Consider the following 18,688-nt stretch of genomic DNA (forward strand, 5'->3'; position numbering starts at 1 on the left):
GTCAATCGTCTGTCGTCAACAATTTGACTGTTAACACTCTAGAGGTCACCCTTCCCTCTTTTGGTGGCACCCGTATGCCCTTATGGAGACCAGCATGTTCACCCACTTGCCTTCATAGAATTAAATGCTGAATACTGTCAAATATCTCATTGTTTTGATTAAAACATATCATAACGTTTTAAATACATACAAATTTTACATGTTTGGCAGTTGAAGCCTAATATTACTTCAAAATACACACAATTCCTAACAGTTTCTGTCAATTTTTTAATGTTCAAGCTCTTCAGAGCTACAATGTGCGCTTTCCCTCCATAGCACCCTGAACCTTTTTAGCATCACCCGGTCCTATTTAAAACCTCGCTAAACCCTGACAATGCATATGTAAATCAAGCCTTAATTAACTGGCTTAAATAATTGTTCAAATTTTCGACCCTTAAAAAAGATGAGCATAAGGCATTCAAGCTGCGCTGCTATATTTTGCCTGTGGACTAATTGATACCTTATAAATTGACCTGAAGGAATCTCTGATTTCAAAACATTTTGTACTCTGTATTTTGCAATAAACACACAAATTCATCTTGGCTATGTAAAACCTAGGGTTGTGAGCCTGTGGTATTTTCTACTGATTGTGTTTGTACTAAACAGTGCAGATCTGGTGACCATTCCGGAGGTTCTGAGTCTAGAGGAAGATAGGTTTGACCAGGGCCTCACAGCTGCTGAAATAGACGCCCTTCTTGCTGTCCCTGTCAAAGATGTAATTTTAAGTTTGTTGTAACAGCACAATGGTTTATTAAAGGACCATCATTATTGTGATTTCAAAATAATAAACTGTAATTGTGCAGTTTGTTGAAATTGCAGAACTATTTCATGCAATTGTCATGTAAAATGTAAAGTATTCATTCTGCTTTATCTTCACCAATTGTATTGTTACTGAATCTAAGCTTCAGAAAATAACTTAAAATTGTATTCTACATACATATATTCTCATTGGTTTCAATAAGCATGAAAAGTTCAAGACATTACAGATTTACAGACAAGAAAAACACTGTGATTTAGTAATGTGTTAAACGATAACATATAAAAACCATAAAATTAAAGATCAGTTATAATTTTAGACTGACTTCTGGAAGCTTGACAGTTCTGTGGAAATTGTACCAGGCACTCCACCATCAGCAGATCCAAAGCGCACTAAACCTACAAGAAAACGCAAGCACAAGGATGAAATAAGTAAAGCTGTGCCAAATAGCTCTTGAATGATACTGGCAAGAACTAAACCAAAAAAATTGTGAATTTCCCAAGGATTATGGTTATTGCTCTTCAGTTTAATATCTCGGTTTTCCACTCACCAGTATCATGTCTTGAATATATGATTCAGAATAGCTTTCATTTCTTTGGGCATTGTTTACAGATATAAAATTAATGGAACAATCTTGATTATTCAGTAATCATTCACTTACATTTGTTTTGGCAACTCAATTGTTTACAGGGGATGATATGGTTGGCAGTCAGGGGGTGGGGGAGGGACCCCAAGTGTCCAGCATTGAGGACATTACCATGAAGGAGGTGCCCTCCTTTGTAACAGACCCTCTTCTCTCCCCACAAAGACAGGTAAAAACAAGTCTTGAATACTTAACAGTTTTAAGCCATTATGAAAAGAAATCCTTGAAACCTTAAGTGTTCATTTAATTTGAACTTAAACAAGGATATTTCACTTCATTAGTTTGTCTGTTTTTCAAAGATTAAAAACAAGGTATTGTCATCGTCTTGCACTAGGTTATATCATGGCTGTTGGCTGTTTCCTTTGAAGTAATATTTAATGTTGATCATAACTGCGAGTGTGTAGGTATTCAAATATTACACTTTTAAACCTTCCATTCCTTAAAGGGTCCATCTGTTAACATTTTACATGTAAACGAGAATACTTCTTTAGGAGTAACTTTCAAAATTTTCACAGAAGACTTGGTACTAATGGCAGTCCCACCACTCTTGCTAACAATGTGTCTTGCTTCACTGAGCTAAAATGGAAAATGGCATTTTTGCATAGGCTATTGTGTCCTTTGAATTCTTACAATAATTTCAGTACATTAACTTGTCAGATACCAGAAGAGCAGGACCTGCCCATGATGACAGGTGAAGACCTTGCCCAGCTGTTGGGTGTCCCGGAGGAGCCCCTCCCCCCAGGGCCAGACCAGATGCCCACGAGCACCCCTGCACATGGCGGTCCTCATCCCAGGACTAACATTGAGAGGTATGTGTACCTTACCAGACCATCCCCTAGCTACTGGTGCCACTGGACAGGAGGAGACCATTCTCAGCTTCTGGTGTCACTGGACAGGTCTGAAAAGCCTTTCCCCCCAAGGGCAGGAACATATACCGACCAGCATCCCAACACATGGGGGGCCCAACCCCTAGACTAACAGTGCTATATGTATCTTTCTAGATCATCCCCAGAAACTAAGTGCCACTGGACAGGAAGAACCCCTTGCCCAAGGGACAAAATAGATACCCACTAAGAACCCGGCACACTCCATTATTAAGCGTTAAAAGCACCCCTAAGGAAGGGCTTTTATCTCTATGTTTATGTATGCTCATAATTTGTTACTTGTTGGGTAAAGATGGAAATACCCGGTACTATATAATCAGATGATTTTTGTGGATCAATTCAATGAGGTCGAAAAATTTGAATGTTAATTTTTGTTTACTAATGCGACAAGTTTTTGCCGTTGTGTTGTAATAGCAAGCCGCACTAACCAATTGTATGAGGTCAGCGGTCCATATTACGCTTTTGGCGAGGTCCGGGCCGGCCAAAAATATAATATGGACCGCTGACATCATAAAACTGGATTTTCATCAAAATACGGTGATATACAGACCGATCAAATTTATATATACAAAGAAGGGACAAATTTATGTGAGGTATAATATATCAAAATATTTCAGCCCGATTCTGTCACAGACTTTAGCCAACCTTACCCCAGAGCGTGTTATAGTTCCTGGAATTCCTGAGGTCCCGGAGATGAGAAATGCTCCTCCTTCACCTGGTGTCACACAGTTAGGCAGCCCGCAACAAAATCAAGTCAGGCCGGTAAACAGGGAAAATATATTTTATGAATTATTACCTAATGTACGCATAGATGTTATATGAACCATTTGGTTTAATGTGTTTATTCAGTGCAGGGGTTGGGGGTGGGATGATCCTTACCAGTCAAATTTGGAAGTTTGTGGATCATAAAATTGAGAAAAAACCTTAAAGCTGTCACTGGTGAATTAATTAATGCCTTTTTTCAATGCCTGTAGGAGAAAAAAAACCTCTTACCCTGTCAATTTGTTTATCAAATTTGTCTCCCTTCTTCTATTGGGATTTTTTTTCCTTTAAATTTTGAAGAAAAATAAAATGATCATGGCTCAAGCTAATAATTCAAGCATTTACATACACTTGGGTCAGTCTACTCACTGTTTTGTGAAGAAATTCTTTTTTATACAGATTTCAGACTAAATCAATGATTAATTGTTATCTGTTATTTAGAGGTTTACAGGGTAGTTCCTAATTATAACCATTATTTAAGCACATATTAAAGTAGTTTTAAAATTGAATCCAAATGTCCTGAAATCAACTACATCTTCATATTGTAATAGCTAAATTTAAACATTTTCTTACAGCGTGAATCATTACAGCTAGAACTAGCTCCTGTCACCCCTAGTCCAGGCAGTAAAAGACGCCGCAAACAGCTTACATTTGCCGATACAGAGACACAAATCTCCCGAGCCAAGATGAGAGAAAACATGGAAACCACCTCTAACATTATAGAACCATTCGTAAGCTCTAACTAGAGGTGCAACGATTCACTTAAAGCTCGATTCGATTCTGATATCAAACATGTCAATTCGATTATTTTTCGATTTGATCCATGTTTTACATGTACTTATTGCTGTATTTGATATTAATTTATATCGTATATTTAAAGCATATTTAAGCATTGCAATGATGAAAAACTAGGACGGTGTTTCATCAAGAACAAATTTTAATTAACAGCAGCACACACTCAAAACAGAAACAATCTATTGATACATGAAAAACAAAACATGATTTGTTATTCATTTAGATTTAATTCACAAATAGTTTCTGTTATCAGTGTGTGCTGTTTTTTCACTTTCTTTAAGTTTGAACACATAGATGGCCTGATTCCTTTTCAAATGCTGCATGAGCTTAGTCGAGCTGCCAGATTTTGGATAACTAACGTCATCAAAATAAATTTTAAATGTTGCTTTTTGTACCATTCCCTCGCGGGCCCAAAATGTGCCCACTCTCTTGATTTTAGTATTTTAGGTGCATCTTTCAATGAGGGCGGCGCCATGTGACTAGGCTAGTAAGAATGAAACTCTATTACTGATTGAAGCCAGATTAACTATTAACCAATTGCACGCCATGTAACAAAAGTCTGTTTAGAATGCAGATACCATTATGTGTCACTTTGTACATGCATAATATTATTTAACATGAAGATCGATTTGAATTATGGGGTTTCTGTATTGAATCGAATGGGCGAGTTAAAAACTGGTTTTCGATGCATCAGAGCGAAACATTGTACCTTTAGCTCTAACATTATAGAACCATTTGTAAGCTCTAACATTATAGAACCATTTGTAAGCTCTAACATTTAAGAACCATTTGTAAGCTCTAACATAGGACCATTTGTAAGCTCTAACATTATAGAACCATTTGTAAGCCCTAACATTATAAAACCATTTGTAAGCCCAAACATTATTGAACCATTTGTAAGCTCTAACATTATAGAACCATTTGTAAGCTCTAACATTATAGAACCATTTGTAAGCTCTAACATTATAGAACCATTTGTAAGCTCTAACATTATAGAACCATTTGTAAGCTCTAACATTATAGAACCATTTGTAAGCCCTAACATTATAAAACCATTTGTAAGCCCAAACATTATTGAACCATTTGTAAGCCCTCACATTATAAAACCATTTGTAAGCTCTAACATTATAGAACCTTTGTAAGCCCTAACATTATAGAACCATTTGTAAGCTCTAACATTATAGAACCATTTGTAAGCTCTAACATTTAAGAACCATTTGTAAGCCCTAACATTAAAGAACCATTTGTAAGCTCTAACATTTAAGAACCATTTGTAAGCTCTAACATTATAGGACCATTTGTAAGCCCTAACATTATAGAACCATTTATAAGCCCTAACACTATAGAACCATTTGTAAGCCCTAACATTATATAACCATTTGTAAGCTCTAACATTATAGAACCATTTGTAAGCCCTAACACTATAGAACCATTTGTAAGCCCTCACATTTATGATAGAACCATTTGTAAGAACCATTTGTAAGCTCTAACATTATAGAACCATTTGTAAGCCCTAACATTATAGAACCATTTGTAAGCCCTAACATTATAGAACCATTTGTAAGCTCTAACATTATAGAACCATTTGTAAGCCCTAACATTATAGAACCATTTGTAAGCTCTAACATTATAGAACCATTTGTAAGCCCTAACATTATAGAACCATTTGTAAGCTCTAACATTATAGAACCATTTGTAAGCCCTAATGTTATTGAACCATGTATATAAGCTCTAACATTATAGAACCATTTGTAAGCTCTAACATTATAGGACCATTTGTAAGCTCTAACATTATAGAACCATTTGTAAGCCCTAACATTATAGGACCATTTGTAAGCTCTAACATTATAGAACCATTTGTAAGCCCTAACATTATAGAACCATTTGTAAGCTCTAACATTATAGAACCATTTGTAAGCTCTAACATTATAGAACCATTTGTAAGCTCTAACATTATAGAACCATTTGTAAGCCCTAACATTATAGAACCATTTGTAAGCTCTAACATTATAGAACCATTTGTAAGCCCTAACATTATAGAACCATTTGTAAGCCCTAACATTATAGGACCATTTGTAAGCTCTAACATTATAGAACCATTTGTAAGCCCTAACATTATAGAACCATTTGTAAGCCCTAACATTATAGAACCATTTGTAAGCCCTAACATTATAGAACCATTTGTAAGCCCTAATGTTATTGAACCATGTATATAAGCTCTAACATTATAGAACCATTTGTAAGCTCTAACATTATAGAACCATTTGTAAGCTCTAACATTATAGAACCATTTGTAAGCCCTAACATTATAGAACCATTTGTAAGCTCTAACATTATAGAACCATTTGTAAGCCCTAACATTATAGAACCATTTGTAAGCCCTAACATTATAGAACCATTTGTAAGCCCTAACATTATAGAACCATTTGTAAGCCCTAACATTATAGAACCATTTGTAAGCCCTAATGTTATTGAACCATGTATATAAGCTCTAACATTATAGAACCAGTTGTTTTGTCAGAGCTTATGAGTTGTAAGAACTAATATTGTAAAGCCATTCATAAGCTCTGACAAAACAGAACCAATTATAAGCTCTCAAATTATAGAACCATTTGTAGGTAAGCTCTAATACAGAACCATTTGTAAGCTCTCACATTATAAAATCATTTGTTAGCTCTAACATCATAGAGCCATCTGTAAGCTCTAACATTATAGAACCATACATGAGCTGTCTTGAAGTGTTTACACTTGACTTGAAATTCTTTTTGTTTGAAATTATATACTTGAAAAATACTCAAAAGAAAATTCATCCAATTACACATGAACACATCCATACTTATTTGTTTCTCTATTTGTCAAAGAAAAGCATCAAGGAGTTATCCAAACTAAAATAATGTTGAAGCTATTCATATGATGAAACATAGTGTTACAAGTGACATAACACATAATATGTAGCAAAGTAAAAACTGTTGAGTTGTGCCCCTTTATTAACAACTTACTTTTATATAAAGTATTGTTTTCTTTAGAGGATTGTTTAAATAATTATTATGTGCCTTCTACAAAGCATGTATGTGTATATTACATTGTAAAGATTTGTAAATATTGTGTTTGTCCTCAGGGGCTGTATGGGTTTTTGGATATGATTTAATAAACCATCTTTTTCTTATTAACTAATAAAAGTGAATGATCCTATGCGCCGTCCTCTTGCGGCACATTTGTAAGATAGTTACAGTTTAATTAGTAGTCGATGGAATCCTTTTTGTTCAAGGTGTTGAAGGATTTCAAAGGAACAGATGCAAATGAGCTGCTGGCCAAATCTGCAGATAAAGGTATGGTGCTCACATTTCTAGCAGTGGACAAACTGTTTTGTTAGATATACTTAATGGGTGGCTGTATGATTATGCCATTGGTCGATTATATAATACATTTGTACAACTAATTACTTATAAAAAGCTATTTCACTTTAAAATAGCATTTTGGTATGCTGCAAATTACAAACACCCCATAGATATTATCATTGGCATATCTTCATCATCAACATGGCCACAGGCAAGTTCTGAAGCATCACGAGTCAGTTCCTAACTTAATTAATTTCCTTAAGTAAAGCATCTCACTTATCATATGATAACTAATGAACTTTATGTTATAGATCTGAAGTATTTGCAATACCTTTAATGAAAATTCACATTTTTATGTAAATTGGACTTTTCCTTAAAGCTGCACTCTTGTTTTTTGTCTTGGAAAGAGCATTTTTTGCATAAATATCTGCAAACCAATGATAAAAGATTGCGGACAAAAAATCAGATCATAGATTTTCATATTTCCGTTTGAAAATTAATGTTTTATGGCTTAAACTGTTACTAACGGTTTAAGAAAAATGCACAAAACATCAATTTTTGAACTTAAATATAAAAATCTGCGATCTAATTTTTGTCAGCATTCTTATATAACTGGTTTCCATGGATTTTCGCAAAAATTGGCTCGTTAAAGACAAAAAAATTTTTTTTAAAAGTTGTCAAAACGTTCAATCTGTGAGAGTGCAGCTTAAAATCAGTTATTTGGAAGTGTAGTATATTGACTGAAGAAATGACTTCTAGATGTTTCATGAATGCTGGCCCAGGTCTTTCCACTTGCTAATTTTGTTTCATTGTTTTGGGAATGGATATCTTCTGTTAACTGCCCGTCACTGTTTTGTTTATTTTTTCAAGCATTAAATACAAGTTATTACGTTAAGTATAAATTGACATCATTTTGGGCTTGATTCCCAGGTGTTTTGTTACTGCTGGTGTAAGAAATAATATTTGAAAGTAATGAGAAAATTGGTCCACTTCTCAGCCCTTCACAAAGAGCCATGGCTGTCAATGTGGAAAAAGATGGCTGTGTTTCGACGCAACATCCCGGAGAATCTGTTGTCTCATGCTGTGACCCCCCCACATGAGATCCCCGAAATCCAACTTGAGATTGAACAAATGCAGCAGGCAGGGATACCCCAGGAAACACTACAGGTACTGATTACAGTAAATAGATACTTCAAGACAATTATATTTCGGAGCTTGGTAGTCAGTTATACTGCAAGTTCAGGCAAAGAATGACATTAAATTTAAAAAAAGAACATGCTGAATCCAAATTCGTGACCTATTTTAAGTATTTTCAAAAGTTTCTGAAACTTCAAGCTCTCTTACAAGTAGTTTTGAGTATGCAATAATCTTTTATTTACATACTTCTCATGATATTATCCATGCATTGGACACCTTGATTCAGTTAGATTCCTAAAATTTGTAAGTGGGTTGTCCAATGGACACCAGTGCAAAAACTGTATGTGTCTTACACAGCATACTTGAGACTTTTACTTCTAATTCATACAGCTAGGAGAAATGATACTTCATAAACTCTTTTGTTCAGTATTTTACAGGCTAGTATTAACTTTTCCTCAAATGTTCTATATTAAACCAAAGAAGTCACAAGACACAATGAGAAATTCAAAAGACTTAAATATAGTATTTTTTTACCAATATCAAAACAGATCTTTTTATGACAAAGACTAGTTTCTATGATCTACTCTAGTATCTGATTCATTTGACTTCATTGACTTCATAATCAGAGGGACCATGTCTCTATAGTCACAGACAAGTCATCTGACTGCATGTGATGATTATTATATAATATATAGTCTTTCTTGACAGCCGCCTGAGCAGCACTCCCTGGTTGAAGGCTTGTCACTTGTTGATGAGAACAGTCGACTGTTGAGAGTGGATGAGACAAGCTTACTGCAGGCGCAGCTATCTCCAGTCATGGCCCCACCTCCACATGGTAAAATTGTGTCTCATTTTGTCACTTACATGTAATGTTTCAATGTGCACTGTTTTTAGTTTGTCTTTTTGTTGTCGTTGTTTGATGGTTTTTTTCATAAAAAAGAATTAAAGGTAGATACATTGATAGTAGATGTCTTTGACAGAGGCAGTGTGGTCATAAACTCTTAACTCTCTGCCATTACTAAAAAAAATGTCTTTTTCACTCGAAAAGCAGCAACAGAAAACCGTTAACATCCTTTTGAGGCATTTGTATTAGAATATCTTTCTATTGAAATGAGATTATGTGTGCTGTGCATGTATGAATCAGTATGCTAGTGCTTCCAGTCTTTGCCTAATTTTTTTTCAGTACTTGTCCATTCGGCAAGTGATTAAAGAAAACCACTTGCCCAGAAGCAGTTTTACTTGCCCAAATTAATTTAAAAAACAACAACAATAAAAATCAAATTGTAGTGTTCATTTATTCACTCAAGGATAACAGCAAATTGAAAACAAGGTCTTGAGTCATCTCTCAGTCATCATCTTCATCATAAGCCTCAAAGTACTTTAAATTCAGACGCTTAGACGCGGAATACTGTGACGTCACCAATTCATGCGTAAATATATGAACGTTCATGCAGGATTAGTGAATTGTTGCTGAAGAAATTATTAAAACGGAGGAATTTCGGAAAAATGCCCTTGCCGGTTCGGGCAACCACCTGGTTATTTTGACTTGTCCGAAACAGTATTTACTTGTCCCGGGCTTCGGGCAACCCAGTTACGACGAAGACTGTGCTTCTGGTGGATCCATGTTGATGATAAAACCTGAATAGGTTTTCTTGTCTATTTCTAGTGCCAAAAGTGAATGTTATTTAGTTATGATAAAGTTAACTTTATTGCTCATTAGTTCTTATTAGATCTTTCCATGGATATTGTAAGGCATTCTTATTCTTGCAGAGCCAAAACGTGGCAGGAAACGATCAAGTGTTGACAAGTCCATTGAGGAAATGAGAAAGATCGCATCATTGTCCGAGGTAGTTTCGTTAAATTGGTTCATGTTATTACACATCTGATACATGGCATTTCATATTGTTCAGCATTGCAAAAAAGGTAAAATTAAAAATAGAGGGATTGATTAAAACCGTTCATGTTATGAGTAGTAGATCTATTTCTTATCATGCAATCATTTACCATCAATTCTCATCATCATGATTTCCAGTGACAATTGCTTGCCAGAAGTTACTACACAGGTATAATTTTGCGTTTTGGGCAAGTTCATTGTAAACAGAAGTTTTTAAAAAGGTGCACAATATTGGTTGATGCATAAAAAATTATATTTTTTTCATGCATTATCATCTTTAACAAATCATAAACCAAATGAGTTAAACTGATGATTTATATAATGCGCTTTATAAAAATATAAATAATTTTTGCATCAGCCTATATTGTGCACCTTTAAGGATGACTCTGTTTGATAATCAAATTTAAAAAACAACAACTTTGTATGTAAGTATAACTTAGTAATGTAATTTTTCTCATATTACACTTCACCTTTTTGCCAGTCTGGGGCGAGGATAGGAGACATTTCCCTGACAGACATGGAAAAGTCCACACAGGAAGGAGAGCGGACAAGGACCTCCACAAAGTGAGTGTATTGTGAACAATCACAAGTAATTCTCATTTTATTGCTTTCTAAGTTATTTTTTTACTCATGACTCCCAAAGCACTCTTTGTGATTTTTCCCTAATGTGCACTTGAATGTCCAGACAATTCTTGAGAAAAGTTGATGCCTAGATCACTGAGTTGAGTCACCTCAGTTGGATACAGTTTGTCTCCTCGATCTGTCCTAGTACTAAATATGCTCCAATATTCTTGTCCCCAGGCGTAGGACACTCTCCACTTCCCAGCCGATTTTTGAGGATGTTCCCACCCAAACCCCCTCTGTCAGTTCTTTCCACACATCTTCGACGGGCAGTCGGGTGCTGTTTGATGTCGTTGAAGAGCCACTGTTTCCTTTCATTGCGGTGCCCATACGGGAGGAGGTTGCAGATACGGGCTTCCTGATGGACATGATCAGGTAAACTGAGTTGTTAATCACAGACCATCAGAAAATATTAAATCTTATACACATCTTGTCATTCTGTTGTTTTCTCAGCCTTGATTTTGAAACATCAGATATTTTTAATCATTTTGATGCCTGCATTGAGGATGATGGAATAGTTTCTTTATCCAGCATAATTTCCGACTTGAAAATAGTGTAACATTTTATACAACATTGTAACGCACAATAAATGAGTTCAAAATAATGCATGACCTTCTACATGTAAGTGACGTAACAACAAAAATCTTTACCCTACTTTTATAACCCAGATGCATGCACACATATTCTCATCTTTTATTCATGGTTTTGATAATGGTGAAACTCTATGGTGATTTGTCTATCTTAATCTTAATCCATGCATGTGCCTCTGACAGCTCCATAGAGCAACAACTTGGTGTGGAGCAAGAGGACTACACAACGTTTGCTGACATCTGTCCGCCAGAAGAGGTGGACAGGAAAACTGCAGCCACCAAATTCCATGGCCTCCTTGGTAAGTGGTTTTATGCTCACTGAATGGTAAACATATTTTAATAGTATATCGTTTTATTTGCTGCTTAAATAAGTAAATTGTAACCTTGTATGTCCTTGGTAAATGACTGTTTCAAAAATAAAAAAAACTATGGGGTTCTTGAAAATTGCCATTTTAGAGCTTAGTCCTTAATTTGTTTAACTCAATTTTGCGAAACTTGCATACTTTTTAAAATGAATAGCCTTTTGAAAAAGTAACCAACACTTAAAGCACACTGATTCATTGGCGGATAACTGTTTCAGTTTAAAGCGATAGATTTCACCGAGTGAGCACCAAAAGAAATATTCAACGAGTGGCTTTATATTTTGTGTTCACGAGGGGATATAAATTGCAATCTTACACTGACATAAACAAAATATAATTAATATTATATAGAAAAAAACACGTGAGTTTTCAAGCAATTGACGTCATACTGGAAATGAAATTTAATAACTATGTCATTGCATTTTATCTGGCATGTTACTTTTTAAACAATGAAACTGGTTAAATATGAGAAAACAGTAAAATTATATTCCAATAAACTTGCTGTTTCAAACAGTGCGTTTATTGTGATATAATCAAATGTATATTTCAATATACATATCGCTGGAAAGCATGAAATAAAATGAAATTATATTTTTATAAAAACATTGATGTTAAAACATCTCCATAGCAAGTAAAAAAATATATTTTAGAAATATATCACTAACAACTGTACAAAACTGAATTTGAGATGTACAGATTTTGCTATTGGCACATATATTCCATGCAGTCTGTCAAACTGTGCATAAAACCTGGGACCAATAATAATCTTACTCCCAGCTAATACAGATCACTTTCTTACTTGGTCTGTAAGGGCATCTTCTTCAGTAAACTGTCTCCACTTCCGGGTTTGTATCTCAGTAACTTTGTCTTAGTATATTGATGATATGTCAAAGCGGTTGGGTCGCCAAAGCTTATCGAGATTTGTTTTAAATGTAAGCAATGTTGTGCTATTAACCAGTTCTCCTGGTAAATTATTCCAAGTAGAAACTGTTCTTATTCCAAATGCATTCATTCTTCTTCCTTTCTTGGCTTGTCTCTGATTCAGTTTTAGATTATGTCCTCTGGTCCCAACATTTTCAGCAAATGTGAAGAAATTATTTATATCAATGTTGTCAATATTGTGCACTATTTTGTAAACCTGGATTATATCATATCTTTTACGTCGGTATTCGAGAGTTGTAAGATTTAATTCACACAAACGTTCCTCATACGTCAACCCTTTTAGCTCAGGAACAAGTCTTGTAGCTATGCGTTGGACATTCTCTATGATCTGCTTACACTTCTTTGTTGTAGGGTAATAAACTAAATTTCCATAATCCAAATGTGATCTTATCAGTGCCTTGTACAGAGTTAAGAATAGGTCCTTGTTCATGTACGTAAACTTTCTTCTAACTAAACCAATTATACTATTTGCTTTGTTAGCTATATTGTTTATGTGTTGATCAAAGTTCAAATTTGATGTGAATAATATTCCCAAGTCTCTCTCTTGATTATCTCTAGTCAGTTCGTGAGTCTCACCATTTGTATCACTCATTGTATAAGTATTTATCAATTTTTCATTACCATATGTCACTACTTTACACTTATCTATGTTGAATTTAAGCAGCCACTTGCTACTCCACTCACACAAATTGTCAATGTCATTTTGAAGTTGGTCTTGATCCTCTTTAGATCTTATCTCACTATAAACCTTGCAATCATCTGCAAAAAGCTTACACAGTCCTCTTAAAACTTCTGGTTTATCATTAACGAAGATAATAAACAATATCGGACCTAAAATAGATCCTTGTGGAATACCAGATAGTACTTTACTCCATTTTGAGGTACATCCATTTACATTGACACGCTGCAGTCTATTTGATAGAAAATTTCCTAGCCACTTCAATAGATTTCCTGATATACCGTAAGCTTCAACTTTCTGTAACAGTCTTCTGTGTGGTACTGAATCGAAGACTTTCTGGAAGTCTAAATATATTGTATCAACTTGAATATCATTGTCTATTGCTTCTGTCTACTCTTCAAGCACCGACAAGAGCTGCAACACTGTATTTCTATTCTTCCTAAAACCGAACTGACAGTCAGACAGCAAGTTATTATAATCCAAATGCGCAACAAGCTTTTCTCTTACAAGCCTTTCTAAAATTTTACAGATACAGGATGTCAATGAAACTGGTCTATAATTTCCAGGGATAGACTTATCTCCTTTTTTAAATATACAAGTAACGTTTGCCTTCAAAACGTTTGTTTTCAAAACATCATTCTAGTCAATGGCGAAATCTTCTTGATCTAGTTTCAAAATTGTTTAGAAACGACTATTTCATCTTTTTTACAGAGTTGTGTGCCCGTAGACGAATCAAAGCCACTCAGGATGAGAGCTATGGGGAAATCCAAATACGCCTTGCAGAATAGAAAGCAAACATATAAACAAGCTGCAATATGGGGCTATTCAAACAGCTTTGCAGGAGAGACAGTCAAAATACGCCTTACAGAATAAAAAGTCAAAATAGCCTTGCAGAAGAGAGAAAAAATACTCCTTGTAGAATTGAATGTCAGAAAACGCCTTTTAGAGTTGACACATTCCATATATGATTCTGACCATCAGCTGATATATTAGACATAGCCCCTTTATCTTCACAAGATGTTTTAGATTATACTTTTTATATTTGATAATTATTTCTCATGTATAAATGTCTTATTCTTGAAGTATTCTTTTATTTTATTATATAATATTTTTAATGAGCACCAATAAGCAATGTTGACATGGTTATACATGTGTCATTTAATTTAAACAGAGAGGAGTTCATATATATTTGTTCATTTACTGAAGTAACAGTCAGATTCTGTACCTGTACCCGGCAAGTAAGTGCCTTGCTGAAGAATTGTGTGTTAAACAGTTCATTAACAGAAACTAGATGTAACTATATTTTTAACATTGTTTTTATTGTTTGCTGTTTTAAATGTTTGAATGTTAAGTTTGTTGATTTACTCTTGTTAGTTTGTTATTTAGGCCACAATCATCAAATCTGTTGTTTGGCATTCCCCCGAGCCACATTTAGGTGGAAGCTAGGTTGGCGTGGGTTTTTTTTTACATCCAAAACCCTTTAAATCTGTATTAAAGAAAAAAAGAAGAGAAAATAACCTCTGCTAATAAAAATAATTGTGTAGGGAAACGCCAAACTATATAGTTGTTGATTGCGGCCTTATTTGTATTAAATTATATATGAAAATGTTTTAGCCTTGTTAGTATATTTTTCATACACATTGATCATGATGGCAAAACAGGTTCTAAATTTCAGGACTAATCTTGAAATCAGGGTTGAGAGCTTTTAGCTTTAACTATTGTACAGTTGTAAAAGTAGTTTTTGCTCAGACATTTGAATCAAAAGCAGTACCTTGAAAATAAATATAAATTGAAAATGCCTTTATGTGTCATTTTATAATTTTAAACTGAGTCTAACCACTTTAACCCTGCTTTGGGCATATGAATCATGGCAATTTTTTAAGATTTACAATTATCAGCTGTAAGAGCCCCTGCATAATGAATATTTAATGTTAACTTGTTTAAAATGTGTTTATAGTTAATTGTTCTGTTATGTGCCATGTTGACGTTTTACTGCTGTCAGATGCAATCCAGACTATTCATGTTTTATTTACATTTTAATGCACAATTACATCGTTATTCTACATACATAATGCATGATATGCTTTAAAAATAACACTAATGAAAATATATATGGCATTTTTCCACAATTTTGTGTTCAAGCAAATATTTATACCAATATTTGAAAACATGACCTCTACATTAAACCACTTTTTTGTATATGAGATTTGGCTCATAGAAAATAACTCATTTCAATCCCTGTTTCATAGTTTACATGATTTTCACTGTATAAATGTGAAGTGTTTTGTTGATACTGTTTACATTGTTAACACTCACTAAGCCTTGTTAATTTTTACATTTTAATATGTTCAAGTTTGTGCTTTAGCCTAGAAAAAATACTGTTATTGTGTAAGTTAGTATATTCATTTGATCATGTTTCTTCCAATGTAAATATTCACTTGATCATGTTAAGTTTCATATCTGCTTTTTCGTTGTGACTAAAATGTATTAAGCATAGAAAGAGTGTTAAAGTATTAATTGATATACACATTTTATCATCATTATACATGTGCAATTTTATAGTTATTTTTGTTGAATAAAATGAAGAAAAAAAGGTTTAATAAGTTGTCCATCACCACGGCTTGTATTCAATATTTTGGATCAAAGATAGATGTAGCTAATCAGATTACTTGTAATTGATAACTGACCAGTATAGTGGATGAAGTCAATGATGTATGAACATAAGATTAACCTTAGTTGCATATATATGGAATATCACTGCATGTTTTTTTAACTATAAAGGTAGGTTGTACTGTACAAATAACAGACAGTTTAAAAAAGATCTAACATTCGTTCATGTGTAAAAGGGTCAGGCATCGAATGGTTTTAATTTCGTGTGAAATGTGAAAAAAATGCTTATTACAAATTAGACCTTTAATGTTAATCATTATCATTTTTAAATGTCAGAATATGGTCTATTTCGCCACGAAAAGTTATCAAAACTGAATTATTTTAGACTTGGATTTACCAAATCCGTCTCAAATGCGTATGTTCCAGTTGCTGTCCGGTCTTTGTTCATAAAAGTAAGTGAAATAACTCAATATCAATAAAAAAACTATATAGTTTTGTTGCCAACGTTAACCCTGTGAACGAGTCCCTCAAACAGTGGTTTGCAAAATTTGAGCTGTATTATCTCAGTTTCCTTCGATTTAAGATTACCCCAGATTTCACAAACATGAATCAAAAATTGGCATAATGGACCAGTTACTATCGAGACTTCTTGTACGAGAAAGTGGACGAATGCTGGCCCTTTGTAAAACGTTTGCTGGAATACCATCTTGGAGAAATGGTTCTGGTTACAACAAGAAGGAACTGGTCACGTGCTTTGTTCTATTCGGTTTATTTTCTAATAGTGTTGAAATGACAAAAATGGCCAAGAACACAAGAAATACCATATCTTACCTATCTTTTACTGATCGCATTATAGGTAAGCGTGATTTTTTTCTGTTTTCGTTTTGCTTTTAATTTTTCGACTTGACATATTAATTAAGTGACAAAAGTCTAAAATTTGGAAGTTGTGACAAATAATATACTTATTTCATGAATTTTAAAACATTTAATGTAAAACATGATAAATGTCCGTTCGTATTTGAAAAAAAGAATCTCGAAGAGAAAGAAAAGAATACATGCTGTTTTCAACTCTGCGGTATAATTGACTAAAATTTATGACACATATGCAATTTTTAGACAGGTAGGCGTTCGATTTCCACAATCAGTGCTCTTATATTCCTACCCTGGATGCTGTAATGAATGTTTAGCTTTTGCTTCATTTAGTATTTTCCTCCACCGTTTGTGAACGAGGTGGGCGTTGGCGTCCGCAGATGGGTCTTTTGGGGAACATAAGGTTATCCGTAAGACTGTTTTCAGGGCAACAACCGATGTAAATTGTGATTAATCTCGTTTTCATATCTCGAAGAATATTCGACAGCATATCTTTTATTGTTGTTTTACTCTTATCTATTTTTTTTCTGGTTGATGCAAAGCTGCATTCATTATAAGACAATATGAGGGCATACTTCAACCTTGAACTTACTATGTCAAGTGGCTGTCTTTTAATAGTCAAGAAGTGGCACTGTTGCTCCGACTTGATTCACTCGTTTGCAGATGATGTTTGTATTCGGTCATTGGGTACTTCAATAATCAGTTTACATGTTAGTTTTACTTTATTCATCATTGTTTTGTCTTTGATGTTGGCTCTAATGAGGTTTATATTTTGATTGTGTGATAATTGATAAACGTTGGAACAAGTGTGAATGGATGTGCGTATAAACTCATGAAAAACACAAAAACAGTCAACCACTAATCCAGTGAAATCGTGTTTCACTAACCATTCCAAGGCTGTAATACCATAATTTATTGAAAAAGCTACTTTGATTGCGTGTTTAGTCTGTTTGTTGTGTGAATACGTTGGTGTCTCTCGTCCGTGTCGTTTGGGCCTTTAAATTAAATTGTGCCCCTGATCAGGGTTTAAATTCCATAAGAAATAAAAAGCGAAAATATAAATATAAGTATTGATTCTTATTTTTCGTGCGTTCATACTGCCGTGCGTTCATGCAGTATGAACGCTCGGTCGCTATTTTGCAAATATTCCAAGAAGCACTAACGCGCTTCATAGACTTGCAAAATCGCGGGCGAGCGTTTATATTGCATGAACGCACGAAAAATAAGAAACAATCCTTAAATAGGGCTTGTCCCTGGAGTGTTCATTGCATTTACCTTTTCATTTCATTTTCTTTATTTTAAGATATAAACAACTGTATTCAATTTGTGTTCGACTTCTGTTGTTGATATTTTATTAACATGATATATAAAAATGTTTAAGTAATGTCACAGGAGGGTAAATGGCATCACACTTCTAAATGATTCCCAAACTGTAACTAAGCACTTCAAAATTGGTTATTTTCGTGATGCAAAAAAAACACACCGATAGTTGAGGTCATTTATCCTTTCAAGCATGTTGCAAATGAAGCGATGATGTATGGCTAACTAATTCGCTTTGCCAGCTAACAAGGTTGACAGGAGTTCATAGCTGTGTCAAGAAACTTGAAAACATTAGACTAGTCCAGGGGCGTACCTAGGCATACTCCAGTTCGCCCGGGCGTACACGCGAATTTAAACTTCATCGAAATGGCAAATGGTTAAAACTCGAAACCAAAACTTATTAATAAAGTCTAAGGGGGTATTTACTGTTAATGCATAATAATTA

At 34.3% G+C, this 18,688-nt stretch overlaps 1 protein-coding gene across 1 annotated transcript; it reads left to right on the forward strand.

Annotated features, from left to right (window-relative positions):
* Nucleotides 1-373: 373 nt before the first annotated feature.
* LOC128210933 (uncharacterized) lies at nucleotides 374-15,016 on the forward strand. The gene is made up of 15 exons (XM_052915278.1): nucleotides 374-381; nucleotides 646-754; nucleotides 1,116-1,227; nucleotides 1,487-1,608; nucleotides 2,097-2,248; nucleotides 2,941-3,085; nucleotides 3,661-3,816; nucleotides 7,149-7,209; nucleotides 8,216-8,385; nucleotides 9,064-9,190; nucleotides 10,126-10,202; nucleotides 10,731-10,813; nucleotides 11,051-11,245; nucleotides 11,644-11,759; nucleotides 14,155-15,016. The coding sequence occupies exons 1-15, from the start codon at nucleotides 374-376 to the stop codon at nucleotides 14,229-14,231; spliced, it is 1,710 nt and encodes a 569-aa protein (XP_052771238.1). The 3' UTR covers nucleotides 14,232-15,016.
* The last annotated feature ends 3,672 nt before the right edge of the window (nucleotides 15,017-18,688 follow it).

The sequence above is a fragment of the Mya arenaria genome, chromosome 12 (assembly GCF_026914265.1).
Source record: "Mya arenaria isolate MELC-2E11 chromosome 12, ASM2691426v1".
NCBI classification, from domain to species: domain Eukaryota; kingdom Metazoa; phylum Mollusca; class Bivalvia; order Myida; family Myidae; genus Mya; species Mya arenaria.